Here is a 14,893-nt window from a genome sequence, read left to right on the forward strand (position 1 = left end):
TCTCCCTAAAAAACTGCAGACAAGGGCCAAACTGAGTATGTAAATCCAGGAACGGAAGCATATCCTAGGTCTGCCCAGCCATCCACAAACCCAAGTTACGGATGCTTGACCTTGAGCATGCCCTTCAAAGTCAGTTTCCTTAGTGAGGTCATGCAGCAAAAGTGGTCTGCCCCAAGAGAAGTGTGACCATTTCCTACACTATCCCCCAAATCTCCCTCTCCTCACTGTCCAGTCAACTCTTCCAGGACTGAAAAATAGGAAAGAAGGGGACGGGGTGCACTGGCACACGACCAGGCTCTTTACAAATACATATTCCGTGGGACTGGGTGGTCAACAGAAGAGCCCCACCACGAGCCCACCCTCAGAGCGTGGACACACGCCCTGAGCCAAAGTGACTGTGATTATTTCATCCCAGGAGGGGTTGGGGCATCTGAATCTCCAATCGAGGTGACTTCTGTCACAGTCACCTGAAGACGCAGGGCTGGGGCACGACTGCAGCCTGGTCAGTTGATGGCGATTCTTTCCTTTTACATCTTATTAGGAAAAGGCTGTGTGAGCAGAAAGGGGTTAGCTTGTCATGGGAGGCCACAGAAAGGAGCGGAGGGGAGGCCATATGCCATGGCTACACAAATGCCTTCTGGGGAGAGGACTACTCGAGCACACAGACCCGAAGGGATCAGTGCCCGGGTGCAAAGTGGGGACCTGGGCATTGACCCCTGGGGTCACAATCCCAATGCTCCCACTTCCTGAGTGACTTTGGGCCAGCTCTAACTCCCTCCACCCCAAACCCCCAAACCTCAGTTTCCCCCACCCAGCACTTGTGTCACAGGGTGGTTATGAGGTTACAACAGAAAGGGCTTCGCTTGACTTGGAACAGTGGCTGGCACACACAGTACACCCTCAGCCTCGGCAGCTGCTGTTCTATGAGCAGTCCCCTGGGCAAGGCCTTTGTGATACAGGATGGGGAAAGGGCCCTGGGCTGACCAGTCCCATTTCTGACTGTTATGCAGATGACCAGGTCTGTATCCTGATGAGATCACTGAAGGGAAATGTCATATACTCCACTGCCACGCCCTTGGTTCACCTTGTTTCCTACCCGAAGGTTAGCCTAGACTTGCACTTGACAGTTGGCGGGGCATCAGGGAAACCTAGGTTTCCATTCTCAACTTTGCCACTTTCTTCTGAATCCTAAAAGCCTTAGTTTTCCTATTTGCAAAAATGAGGGTGATGACAGCTGCCCTGAAGAGCTGTGGTGAGGAGACACGTAGCTTGGTGCCCGGCAGGTGGCAGACCTTCAATAAAGGGATGTTCCCCCTGCCCCAAGCTGACTACAAGCTTCTGAGGGTGGAGATCCTGTCTTTTCTTCTATCCAATGATCTCTTCATCACTACTCGGCACAGAAACCAAACCAAGTCCTCGTTTCACAGGGAACCCTCAGCCTTCCTCTATCAGTGGACTCCATCTGTCTGTCCCACGAGAAGTCACAGGGGAAAGCCCAAAGTGCCCAGAGGTTCCATTTGGGGTTTGGTCGATTATCTGGAATCAGAATGGCCATCATCAGGTTTTCGAACGGGTAAGCCTCCTATCATGTTTCATTTGGTGGGTGAAGGTATCCAAAAGTCAGGAAAATCTTGAGAGTTAAAGCTTACAAAAACATCAGTCTAAAATACTGCCTGTGAGCAGACCCGGAATATCAAACTTCCTTTGGAGTCAAACTTGATCCCAGTGATATGTCACTGAACTCAAAGCCCTGGTAGAAATGGATTTGAATGAACTGGAAAAGTGGGGACTCTCTTACCAATACAGAGCGGAGGAGGGTAGTTCCAGCGCCGCACGGTCCCGGGCATGCAGGAGATGTGGGCGTGGCCCTGGAGGAATCAAGAACAGGGTGGGCTAGCTGCCCCCACGGGCACAATTGCGTGTACAACCTGGAGCAGGGGGCTTGTTCTGGGACCTTGGGTCAAGGAACAAGACACATGGATCCACTGTGGAATGGAGAGTGAGTCAGAGGGAGAGAGATCTGGGGAAGGATGCTTATTAGCAGCTATTGCTAAAGAATTCTCATTACTAAAGGTTTCTTGTGAGACTCCTTTAATTTCCAGAGTCCCTCACTGCCTTCAAAGGAAAATTAAATTTTCCTAAAGTCTAATCAAACCGAAACTTTGCAGGAACACATTCAAGGCTGGCTTGTGTCAAATGGCTAAAGTCAGCACTTTGTCTTTTTCATGAACAGCTCCAAGAGGGGATAACGGTGCCTGAGGGATCTGGGGGGCTTCTCTCTGTTCTTTGGCGACTGCAGCTCTGCCTGGGGAAGGCTGGCTGACCCCAGCTCAGGGGACACCTTTGCGGCCCTGGGGGTCAATGGGAGGTACCTGGAGGGCATATCCCGGTTCACACTGGAAAGAGACCACATCGTTCACCAAGTAGCGCTCGCCAGTCTTCACCCCGTTACTGGGCACAGCAGGTTCTGGACAACTGCTCAGGCCCACCGCTAGACCAGACAGAGACAGACAACGGGAGAATGGACAAGCCCATCAGGTGGACGTAAGAGCAGGCCGAGGGCATGGCTGGCAGCAGGGAGGAGAAGCTGCCTCCAAGCTGTGTCTTCTCTGCTTTCTCTCCTCCCAGCCTCTAGGCCAGGGTTTCCTAAGCCTTTCATCTCCCAGCACATGAGAAAATCAGAATGTTCATATGGCACAGAGGCTCAACAGACCAAAGCCTCCTGGGGCAGGCGGGTATCATCTGGGGACTCTGGCTGTCCAGAGGCCCTCGGGCTCAAAACTATACAACATTGCTATCACCTCAAGAAGTTCCATCATGCTCTTCCCAAGCAACTTTTGTCCTACATGTGCTTTTAAGAAGTGAATGTGGTGCTTGGAAATGGAAGTTGTTTGGGCCTAAATCCACAAATCCCAGCATCTGGGCCAAAAGACTCCAAGGACAATATTAAAACAATCATCAAACTGAATTGAAAGTACTTCATCTCAACTGTTATCTTGTCTCTTTTTGCCCCACTCTTCCCTGCAGTCCAAGTAGAAGACAACTCAGTATTTAGTGGGAGTGATCACAACTTAGTAACCTGACACCTGCTTACTGGAATGGCAGTGGTAGACAGAAGGAGGAGGAGGGGCAGAGAGAAAGAGAAAGCAAGAGCCAAAGCGTGTGGTGGGAGAAGAACGCAATGGGGAGAGAGGTGAGGACCGAGAGAGGAAGATATAGGACACAGAGAAAAGTCCATTCTAATTTCTTTACATTGCATAGCTTGATTTTATTTAAGCCATGCTTACAACAAAGGAAGACTTAAAAAAATCATATGCAATTTATTACTTCTGAAAGCATATTGTTTCATTTCCATTTCAATTAAATAAATATTAAATATGAGTCACAGCAGTAGACAAGACTTTTCAGTACCCTTCAAAACCATTTGCCTCTACAATAGCAGTTAATTCTCCCCTTCTGTACCCTCTTTGTAGATTATCTACAAAACAAACACAACTACAGGGTACTGGCTCCTAGGAATTTCAGTCTCCAAATACTAATGGAGACCTCTGTTTTCCCCTAGTTCTTTCCACTGTGAGAGGACAGTGCATGATAAACACCAGCTACTGAGAAAACTACCCATTCTTTTGAACAACAGCAACAGCAACAAAAATTCAGAAAGGTGAATTTTTCCTGGGAATGAGGCAGTAGAACGGCAAAGAGATTTAGGAAAGTTCTATCTTTGGAACATGTAAGAAAAGAGAAGATTCTAGGGAACATTTAAGAACTCAAATTTAAATATTGGATAAGGAAACAAAACTGGAGAGAACAGAGACGAGAGGGTGAAAGGAAAAGTATGAATTATTCAAGAGCCCAGGATACTTCACCCTGCTGGGTGAGTGAGGCCTGAGAGGTCTGTGGGAGGAAGGTCTTGGAGGTCCCTGTCCTATCCTCCACCCTGCAGGGTCTTGGCTTCCAGCTGCCCCAGGGCTTTCTGACCAGCTGCACATTTCAGTTCTTCCAGGTGATGAACATCCTGGGATCCAGCTAATCCTCTTCCAACTACCTGGACAAAGCTCATTCATTTTGAGACCAGCTGGGCAATGCTGACCCTATCAGGCCTCTAGCAGCAAGTGGGGCTTCCATCTGCCCATCCTGTCCAAGATGGTCCAGCCAACCACACCTTCCCCCATTTCTTACTTCTCATTCTAAATCTAACTCAGGTACCCCTTCTGTAAAGTCTCACGTGGCCAGGGTTAGCTCCCCTCTTCTGTACACCCTTAGCATATCAGGTTGAACTACAATTACTGTTTCCATGTCCATCTCTCCCCCTAGACTTTGTGCTTTGTGCCTTATTCATCTTTGTTCCATGGGCAGTTAGCACAGGGCGTGCCACATTGCAGGTGTCCAGGGTTTCTTCATGACATTCACTTCTCCACCAGCCTCTGGGAGAAGTGACTGTTCTATCCTTTGAACCACTGCTGTACCTCCTGGCGACACCCCTGTGAGCACCTGGAATGCTGTCATGTCCTGCTCTGTCCACGTGTCTGCCTCTCTCCTGTGGACTCAGAGGGGACTCACCCATCTTGATCTTACCCAATCCCAGCATCGCACCTGGCACATTGTAAATACCCTATAAGTAATTGCTGAATGAATGCATGGCAAACACTGCTGCCAACATATTTTTTCCTGTACCCAGTGGGGATGGGGATGGGCAGGACGTCTCAGGATGAAAGCAGCTACCCCAGCAACCTCTGTCTTTGTCGCCCCACAAGGCACAGCCCTTTTCCTTTTCTTTTTTTAAAAATTAAAAAAAAATTAATACAATTTTTAAAGGTTACTTTCCACTTACAGTTATTATAAAATATTGGCTATATTCCCCGTGTTGTACAATACATCCTTGAGCCTATCTTATGCCCAGTAGTTTGTACCTCTCCTTCCCCCTGCCACCCTTTTTCTTTAAGAGTTTTTAGTTGTGACCACTGAGGGATGCTGGAAGCCAGGATGTAAGGTTTTGAGAGTGGGAGAGGAGTGAAGTTTGCAATGAGGAGAACTTCAAGGACAGTTGCATCATTGACCAGGGGTTGGAGAAGCTAGTTTTTAGGACTGGAGGAGGAGAGAACCTCCATTGTCTCACACCCCAAATAATTTACTGGGCCCAAGCCGGTGACCAGGCCCCCCCTCCCACTCCTGTGTGGACACAGAGGAAGCACACAGGTTTCTGAGGAACGGACCCTTGGGTGAGAACCCTGGCTCCACCACTTCCTGGCTGTGTGTCTTGAGGAGGCTTCAGACCTTCTCTGAGCTTGAGCATCCTCATCTAGTTGGGCGTAAGGCTTCAGTGGGGTGGAGAATATATAGCCCCAGGATAACCCCTGATCCTTGTGGGAACTTGGGCCCTGTCAGTTCCCACCCTGAACCCTGCAAGCAGCTGACACTCTGGATTCTCACTTTTGTACTCCAAGTGGAAGCCGGCTGCAGACACGCTGATGTCTGAGTAGAAATGCAGGTAGAGCTGGTTGGAGGTGCTGTTCAGCAGGGCAGGCACGGTTGTACCTGGCGAGGAAATGGAGACCAATCAGACTTAGCCTCTCCTCACCCCTGGGCACCTCCCCATTTCACCGGCTGTTGCTACCTGCTGACGTTCTGCTCCCAAGGCCCCCAGATGTCCCCAGTTATCAAACTCACTGAATGACAAATTAGCTTGCCTTAGTGTGCTGGGTCTCCAGCGGCTGAGGGAGGAGAGACTCCAAACAACTTCCTGCAAAATAGCAGTGGCAGAGCCACATGCCAGCAGCAGGGTGACTTCCCTCAGGTGGCCTATGACTTTGGTCCCCTTCCAGGCGTCTTCAAAGTGACTCTGACGTGGATAATTCTCTAGGCCATTCAGGCAGTGTAGACAGTTTATCTGGGGCACATGACACCTCTTAGGTCTTGGCAGCATGAAGTTCTGGGGTCTACAAGACCCAGATAATTGCCCTGACCTTTGGGCAAAATCATACACCACACTTAGAAGTCCACTGCTGGAATGGAAAGTGGTGTGGCCACTCTGCTGACAGTCCCTCAAAAAAGTTAAATATAGAATCACATAGGACCCAGGAATTCCACTCCTAGGTGTATACCCAAGAGACTTGAAAACATGTTCCCAAGGAAACTTGTATGTGAATGTCCATAGCAACATTATTCATAATTAGCCAACAAGTTGGGAACAACCAAATGTCCATCAACTGATGAATGGATGAATGAAATGTGGTCTGTCCACACGGTGAAGTGCTGATGTGTGCTGTACATGGTGACCCTTGAAAACGTTACACTGAGTGAAAGAAACCAGACCCAGAAGGTCATATATTGTATGACTCCATTTATATGAAATGTCTGGAACGAGCAAATCCATAGAGATGGAAAGTAGCTTAGTGGTTGCCAGGGGGTGCGGGGGTGCGGGACAACGGGGAGTGTGTACAAATGGGTACCTGGTTTCTTTTTGGGGTGATGAAAATGATCTGGGATTGGATAGCGGTGATGGTTGTAGAAGCTTGTGAATATACTAAACCCCACTAAATTGTACACTTTAAAATGGTAAATTTTATGGCATGTGAATTACATTTCAATACTAATAATGAAAGTCCACTACTGCCCTCAGAGTCCAGGTCCCTAGAAGCCCCGCCTCACCTGAGAAACTCCCCAGCATGGTTACAGTGTTGTCTGCACCATCAAACACTTCCAGGGAGTCCCAGTTCTGCTCTGTGACAAAACTGACGACTTGAATCTGGAAAGGCAGGGGGATTGAATCATGGGTTAGGCAGCCCTCCCTCTTTTCCTCCCTTCCCATCTACGTGAAGGGAGGAGCACCTAGTCTGGACCCGACACTGTGCTAGGAACTCTGATAAAAGTAAGATGCAGTCCCTGTCCTCCAGTAGCTCATTGTCCAGTGGCGGAGAGAGGTGTGAGATGATTGCACGGCAGTGGGGTACTCTGTCAGGTAGAGAACGGGGAAAGGCAAGTCCAGGCTACTTCGGGCCAGCTGGCCTCCTCCTCACTTCTCCAACACTCCTTGGGTTTCCTCACTTTCCTGTCTCGACTGCACCAGACATCCTGCAGCTGTGAGCCAGTATAACCCGCGCCTGGCTGGACCTGTCCACCTTGAGTCCCTGCGGCTCCCCTCTGTTGGCCTTGCCCGCCCCGGGCCCTCCTCCCGGCCGCTGCAGCTGTCCTGGGCCTCCTCCAGCTGGCTGTCACCCCCGGGCACCAGTATGGTCCCGATTCCACTGCGGCCTCAGGCTGCAGGGGCGACGCCCCAGGTGTGCACCGGGCGCTGTCCCTGCTTCGTCTGTGCTTGCCGGTTTGCTCCCTCCCCCTCACCTGCAATGCCTCCTCTTCCATCCCCCCACACTCTGAAGAACAGAACCCTTCAAGCCGTTTGAGAAATATCTACGATTCCTCCCCAGCCTTCACACTCCAGCTCCAGGCCCACCTCCTGCTTCTGGCTTCCCTAATGGCCGAGCCAGTGCCCACCCCTTGTCCTTCCTGATCCGGGAGCTGTTGTGTTTTTCTGTTTGTGGGCCTCCCCCGCACACCTGGCCTGAGGGGCAGGGTCAGGATGCTGTGTCTGCCCCCGGCACCCCCTTGGCCCTCACCTGGATGCCAGCGCCTTCGGGGACCATGATCTTCCACACGCAGTTGAGGCTGTTGAGGTACGGCTCGGGGAAGCCGGGGGACAGGATGGTGCCCCTGCGCTCCGTGAGGTTGCCGCCACAGGGCACTGGGAAAGAGGCCGCTCTGGTCTCTGTGGGTCCCCAGGGGAGCTTCCTCGGCAGATCCCTCCCAGGGCCCCCAGCCTCGCTGTGACTCCACCCCAGGCTGGCTTCCCCACCCTGGGCCCCAACCCCGCCCCCTCCCGTGGCTCCTCCCCATACGACCCTCCTGAGGGACCTGGTTCCCGCTGCCCCGCCCCCATGTCCCTCCCCCAGCAGCCCCCGCTGCTCCTCCTCGCTGTCTTCACGCCGACCCACAGGACGAGGGCTTGGCTGGAAGGGGTCCCGCTCTGAAGTCACTCTGGCTGGCGGGGCTGCTGTGCGTCTTGCTGGGTGTTGGCCGGCCACCCTTGCCCCTAAGTCCTGGTTGTCCAGGACTCACCCACACACGTTGGTGCTGAGACATTCCACTGGGCCAAGGCCCCGGGAACAGGGAGGCACTCGATTTCTGGGGAGCCCTGCAGGGCGTAGCCGGAGTTGCATTCGAATCGGACGGTGGCGCCCACCGAGAAGTCACTGCCCAGCCTCCTGCCATAGCGGGGTTCCGGCACCGAGCTGCACTGCGTGGCGCTGGTCCGGGGCACCGCTGCAGGGGACAAAGGCGCTGAGGGGCAGGCCGCACCCCTCTAGAAACTGGTCTGGGGATGGGCACACCGGGGGGCTGGAACTGGGTGGGACCCTGAGAGGCTCTGGGCACTTTCCCTCCGAGCAAGGGTAGGGGGCTTTCTAGGATAAGGCCCATCTTACTGAAACATAGCTGGACACACAATGTTGTAGCACAGCTTCTGGAAACCACGGGAGGCACTGTGAGCCCCCTGGGCCCAGACTTTAGGCCCAGTCGTGCTCTCCGCCTTCCCAGTGAAGCCCCTTGTCCAGTAGGGTCCCATGTCCCCTAACAGGGAGAATGGCCCTTCCTTCTCCCCTGACCCTGCCTTTGCCCTCTGCACCCCCTGTGCCTGAAGACCCTACCCAGGGCCCTGCTCTCATGACCTGAATCTCCCTTCCTCCTACCTACAGGGGCTAATAGGACCTTTGAACCCAGGCCCCAGGGGGGGTGTCCCAGGGGGCAGGATTACCCCTGCACAGGGCAATACAGCTCATCCTGGGCGGTGGAATGAACAGGACCATTCTTGGAACCTGAGCCCTAGAAGAGTGGATGTTCTGCTGGACAGAGGGAGGCTGGGGCCTCCAGGTGGAGGCCAGGGTGCTCCAAGACTTGGCCTTTCTGGGCTTGTATGGAAGGGAACAGACACTGATTACCTGCCTCATGCCAGCTACTCTGTGAACTCTTTTAATGCCATTGGTGAGGTAATATGATCACCCTCATTTTACAGGTGAACAAACTGTGGCTCCAAGAGGAGGAGTAGCTGGTGCCCAGTTAGAAATCGACAGAGCTGGGATCCAAATCCATGTCCAACTCACTCCAAAGCCTGTGTTTTCCCCACACCTTTACTGGGTCTTGCAGACAAAACCAAGCTCCACGGGAGAGGGTCTGGGTAAGAGGCCTGGGCTGGTCTTCCCAATGCCATCAGGACTGTGCCAGACAATGGGCAGCGGGGGTATGTGTGCAAATTAGCTTCCCTTCTATTATTTCTTCCCTTATCCAGTGTGGAGTTTGGTCCAAGAATTGTCTGTTGGGTACATGAATGTATAAAATTCAACTGAATTTCAGGGAACTGCACCATAAACCAGTAACTGCCCCCAAACACCCTAATAATGAGGCTCAGACTAGGGGGTCAAAGGTCCCTGTTTTCTCTGAAGAACTGAGACTGCCTTCACACCTCCCACGTCCACGTCCTGCATACCTTGGTAGACAAAGTGGAAGCCTCTGGCTGGAACTTGGCCTTTGGCACTGAACTTAATGAGGACTTGATTGGAGGTGGCCAAGGGCAGCGATTCTCCTGCAGAGATAAGGGGCAAGGAGGAGAGGAAGACTGTGAGTCCAGCAGTCGGGCCTGGCAGGTAAAATCCTGGCCAGGATGGAGGGGCTGCCCACACCCCACACAGCAGCCCCTTCCACCTCCCAGGTCTTCCTAATATGAAACCTCACTTTTTTTTTTTTGCAATACGCCGGCCTCTCACTGCTGTGGCTTCTCCCGTTGCAGAGCACAGGCTCCGGACGCGCAGGCTCAGCGGCCATGGCTCACGGGCCCAGCCGCTCTGCGGCATGTGGGATCCTCCCAGACTGGGGCACGAACCCGTGTCCCCTGCATCGGCAGGCGGACTCTCAACCACTGCGCCACCAGGGAAGCCCGAAACCTCACATTTTTACTGCAAGTTACAGTTTAAAGTTTACAGAAAGCTTTCACATCCGTGGTCTTAACGTTGACCCATGTCAATGTGAGGTTGGCATTCAGTACCTGCAGTTTATAGATCAAGAAAGATAGGTTCAGATCAAATGACCTGCTTGGAAAGGAGAAAGCTTCTGAAGATGTGTTGACCCACATGGATAGGGGAGAATGGCCATTACCAAACTGACTGGTGGTTTACTTGGAAAACTGATATCAATCTGATAAAAACAAACAAAAAAGGCACCAAGTTCTGGAAAGGAGGGTGATGTAATCACTGGAGAGTAACTGGCTTTTCCCAGATGCCCTGTGAAATGATTGACAACCAGAGTGATCATATAATTTATTGCTCATACTAGGACACTTCTGAGAGTCAAAGGGCATGCTATTAATAATTATGCTGGGACAACCAAGTGAAAGCTGGGACTATCCCAGGGAAAGCAGGGTGTACTGTCACCCAACCAATAACACAATAAAGTGGGGAAAGTCCGCACAGGCACAGGAAGCTAAGGAAGCCCAATAGCTTCTATGTCAGAAGATAAAGATATATCTTCTGCTTGATGTGGTGCAGATGGACCTGCAGCCATGAGGTGGAGTCCTGCTCACCATCGCCTTCTTGTGGAAGCTGAGGGAGAATGTGGGGTGATGGGCAGTGGCATGACCACTCGGCATGCTGCCCCTCCATAGCCTTAGGGACCCCTGGGAATGTCTGCCGACCCCACTGTCGGAAGGGAAGTAGGTGTTACAGAAAGCCAGGCTACATCTCCACTTCAGGGAGGCTTGGAGTTGGAACCACCCAAGAAGCCATTGGGAGGCACATCTGGGGTCCACCAGTGCTTCCAGAAAGCCCATGTGATGCTACTGGTCATGGGGATTAGAGAGCCTTTTTCACAACACACTTAGATTTACATAGATCCCAGGAGGCTGAGCCTAGGAGTCACTGCCCAGCTAAATTCTGGCTGCCAAAGCAAAAAGAAACTCATGAAGAAAAGCTTTTCTTGATTTTCACCACCATCTCTAGTTCCTCCTCTCAATAAATGTGAGCAGAACAAACTCAACTTTTCCATTTTCCCATCATCTGGCCGGATATATGTGGAGTAGGACCCCCCGTAATCTCTCACAGGACCCATTTCAACTTCCAGTGCTGGACGTATGCAGCGCTCCCTCTCCAGGAATAAACACACAGTAAAATCACTGGACATAAGAAAAGATTCCAAAGTTTTAAGGTAGGAGACCTCTCAGAAGTCAAAGCAAGTATCTTTATGTGAACTACAACAAAGAACAGATAAAAATCTCAGAAGATTTTTAATAGCGGTTGTCACAAGATTAAATTTAGCATTGCGTCTCTGAAATTAGAGGAGGAAGATGTGTCAAAGAACAGATCTGAGATCAATAAAAGCTACAAAGAGATGAGAAACTCTAGCACATGGTGCTGGATTCTGCAGAAATTGAACAGCAAAGTGGAGATTAAATTTGGGAAATTCTTCCAGAATCCACAGAAAAAGGATCAAGAGATTAAACTAATGAGAGAAACGACAAGTGACGTGGAAGACAGGCAGAAAAAAAATCTAATATGCATATATCAAGAATTCTAGAGAGAGAAGACAAGAGAAATTGAACGAGAAAAAATAATTTAAGAAGGAAGACAACTTTCTAAGCTTGAGAAAGACTTGAGGTTTTTGAATGAGATTGTTCACAAAGTGCCAGATCTAATTAATGAAAAGAGATTTCCACCACAACACATCCTAGTGGGCTTTTCAATTTTAAAAATAAAGAAAAAAATGTGAAAGGTTTTTAAAAGAGAAAAGCATGGGTTGCCTACAAGGACAAAGAATCAGGTTGAATGTCAACTCATCTATAATATTAACTATTGCAATAAAGTAACCTCTGCAGCTTTGAAATGTTTGTGACCCATAATTTGATTTATAATCAGGTTGTCATTTACATGATACATCAAAGGAAAGGCATTCTCATACATGCAAGGTGACAGAAAGTACTGCAGTGAGGAGCCCTACTTTAAAAAAATGAACAAAAGTAGGGAAATCAAAAACTATCAGGGATAAAGACAGCTAGGAAAATATAGTTAAACCCAATTAATTATTGTTAAAGAGGTAACAAAACTAAATGCAAATGGAAAAACTTGTTCTTGGGGAAGAAGTCCATAATTATAAAATAATTACTAATAACATTGGTAAAGTCCAAATGTATCAGCAAAGCTTGGAAATTAGAGATGGGTCAGGTATGAATGGAAACGTGAAGAAGCAAAAGCAAAACAAAACAAAACAAACAAAACCCCAGAACGAACAAAACAAGGTGACAGATAGCAGGCCACATGTTTCACTTATAAGTAAACTTCTTCTTAAAAGAAAAAGACTCTCAAAGAAAATGAGAAAAGATAAATCAGGCAAAGACAGATAAAAAATTGTTAGAAACACAGGAAGACAACAAAATATCACAATTGTGCTGGCAGATACTTTCACACAACATTCTCATCGATATATAAATAGAAAAACAAAATGAAGACTGTTGAGTTGTGGTCTTCAAGCTTTTCTTTTTCTCCCCCAGCCCAGCCTCAGGGACAGGGACACAGTTCACTCCCATCAGCACCAAAGGCTCATCATCAGTGTTTCTCTATATGAGGAATAAGAGATGATCTGAGGATATTGATATTAATGTATATAGATCCTATACTTCTATTTCTCTATCTATCTGTCTATCTCTCTATCCATCTATCTATCCATCCATCCATCCACCTATCAGTCATCTATCTCTATCCCTATTTCTTTCTATTTCTATTGGTCATTTACATTTCTATCTATCCCTATACCTATATCCATATTTATATCTATAGGTCCTAAGTGTATACCTATCTCTCTACCTGTACCTATGCTTATACTTCTATATCTATGGATATACTTATATCTATCTATCTATCAAGAGATTTTGAAAAAGCATCTTGCCCTCCAAAATCCTGATTTACACTCTTGGATGAGTGTGTATGTGTGGGGTGTTCCATTTCATTGAGAACCACTGATATAATGGGTTTGAATAATAAAAATGAGTAAGCCTTATCTAATGGCTATTACAAAGCTTACTGAATCCTAACAGTAAATCTAGGAGGTAGAAGTTTTACTTTTTGCACTTTGCACATGAGGAAACTGAAGCTCAGAGTGGCCAAGGATTGTGGTGGCAAGCACCTAGCATGCAAGTTGGAGAGCTGAGATTAGAGACCAGGCAGTGTGACCACAGGGCCTGAGCTCGCCCCTTCTCTCTACGCAACAGAGAATACACATTCTTCTCAGAAAATTAAGGAATTAAAAAAATGTCCTTGGCTACTGAGAGGACCTCATTGAATCCCCAAAGTAGAAATGGTACAGGCCGCATTCTCTAACTACCTGGCAATAAAAATAGAAATTAACACAAATGTTTAAATGTAACGGGAACAAAATCCAGGTTCTTGGGGAAAAAGAAGAGACATCCTTAAACAACTCTTGGGCAGAAAGAGTAAATCATGATCATGGATTATTTAGAAAGTAATGATGATGAAAATAGTACATATCAAAATTTACGGCATGAAGCCAAAACTATGCTTAGAGGGGAATATATATATGCTGTAAACATGCTTCTTTATTACACAGAGAAAATAAACAAAACTCTCAATTCAAAAAGTTACAACAAGAAGAATAAAATAATCTGAAAAAAAAGGGGAGATGTTATGAAACAAAAGCGGGGTTCAATTAATTAGAAAACAATAACAAAGTCTACAGAAGAATTGATAAGTTGAATATAAAACAGAATGAAGCCAACAAAATGAAACAAACTAAACAATACAAAACCTCTGGTCCAGCTGAGAAAAAAGGGCAACTATGAATATACCATTCAGTTTGTGGAGCTTGTTATTATTTTCTAATTAATTAACCTCTGCTTTTGTTTCATGACATCTCTCCTCCTATTTTTCTTCAGATTATTTTGTTCTTCTTGTGTATAACCACTAATACAAAAGAGATTAAACATCATCATAGGATATTATGTAAGCGATTTTGTTCCATTTAAAATAATCACAAAATAGATTTTTTTTTTTTGCTACGCGGGCCTCTCACTGCTGTGGCCTCTCCCGCCATGGAGCACAGGCTCCGGACGCGTAGGCCCAGCGGCCATGGCTCACGGGCCCAGCTGCTCCGCGGCATGTGGGATCCTCCTGGACCGGGGCACGAACCCGTGTCCCCCGCATCAGCAGGCGGACTCTCAACCAGTGTGCCACCAGGGAAGCCCCACAAAATAGATTTTTTTACTGATATATAAAATATTAACATTGATGTTAAGGTAATATACCTGACTAGACCAATAACCATGGAAGAAAATAAAAGAAAAACTACTGAAAAGAGATAAAATAATGAGACAGATTTATTTTCAGACGATATCACTTCTTGCCTAGAGGACCCAGGAGAATCAGTTGGCAGTGTTAGCATTATTATGGAGGGTTCAATGACTTTACAAGATGAATATACCCCAAATATCAGTCTTCTAATATACTAGCAAAGACCACTTAGAAAATATAATGGTGGGGCCGGCAGGTGATGCCGGGGGGAGACTCATTTACAGTAGCAGCAACAAAAATTCCACAAAATATCTAGAAATAAAGTCAACAGAAAATGGATACTGCCTAAATGAAAATTATAGCACCTTTCCAAAGGTTTTTTTTTGTTTGTTTCTTTCAAAAGATAATAGAGAGACATACCATATTCCTAATGGGAAATAGAGTTACTATTATAAACATGTGAGTTCTCCCCCAATTAATTTATAAGTTTAATGGCATTCCAATGAAAATTCCAATGCAATTTTTTTAACTTGATATAATATTTCTAAAAGTTATTT

General features: G+C 47.8%; 1 protein-coding gene across 1 annotated transcript in view; it reads right to left on the reverse strand.

The window, feature by feature from the left end:
- CSMD2 (CUB and Sushi multiple domains 2) overlaps positions 1-14,893 on the reverse strand; it is a gene marked incomplete at both ends in the record, with an annotated part of 669,667 nt that overhangs the window by 113,171 nt on the left and 541,603 nt on the right. Inside the window, 7 exon segments of the mRNA XM_079698551.1 lie at positions 1,799-1,868; positions 2,373-2,491; positions 5,431-5,535; positions 6,649-6,745; positions 7,614-7,738; positions 8,113-8,316; positions 9,536-9,631. Coding sequence (XP_079554677.1) covers positions 1,799-1,868; positions 2,373-2,491; positions 5,431-5,535; positions 6,649-6,745; positions 7,614-7,738; positions 8,113-8,316; positions 9,536-9,631 — 816 coding nt within the window.

Source organism: Hyperoodon ampullatus, assembly GCF_949752795.1.
Source record: "Hyperoodon ampullatus genome assembly, chromosome: 2".
NCBI classification, from domain to species: Eukaryota; Metazoa; Chordata; class Mammalia; order Artiodactyla; family Ziphiidae; genus Hyperoodon; species Hyperoodon ampullatus.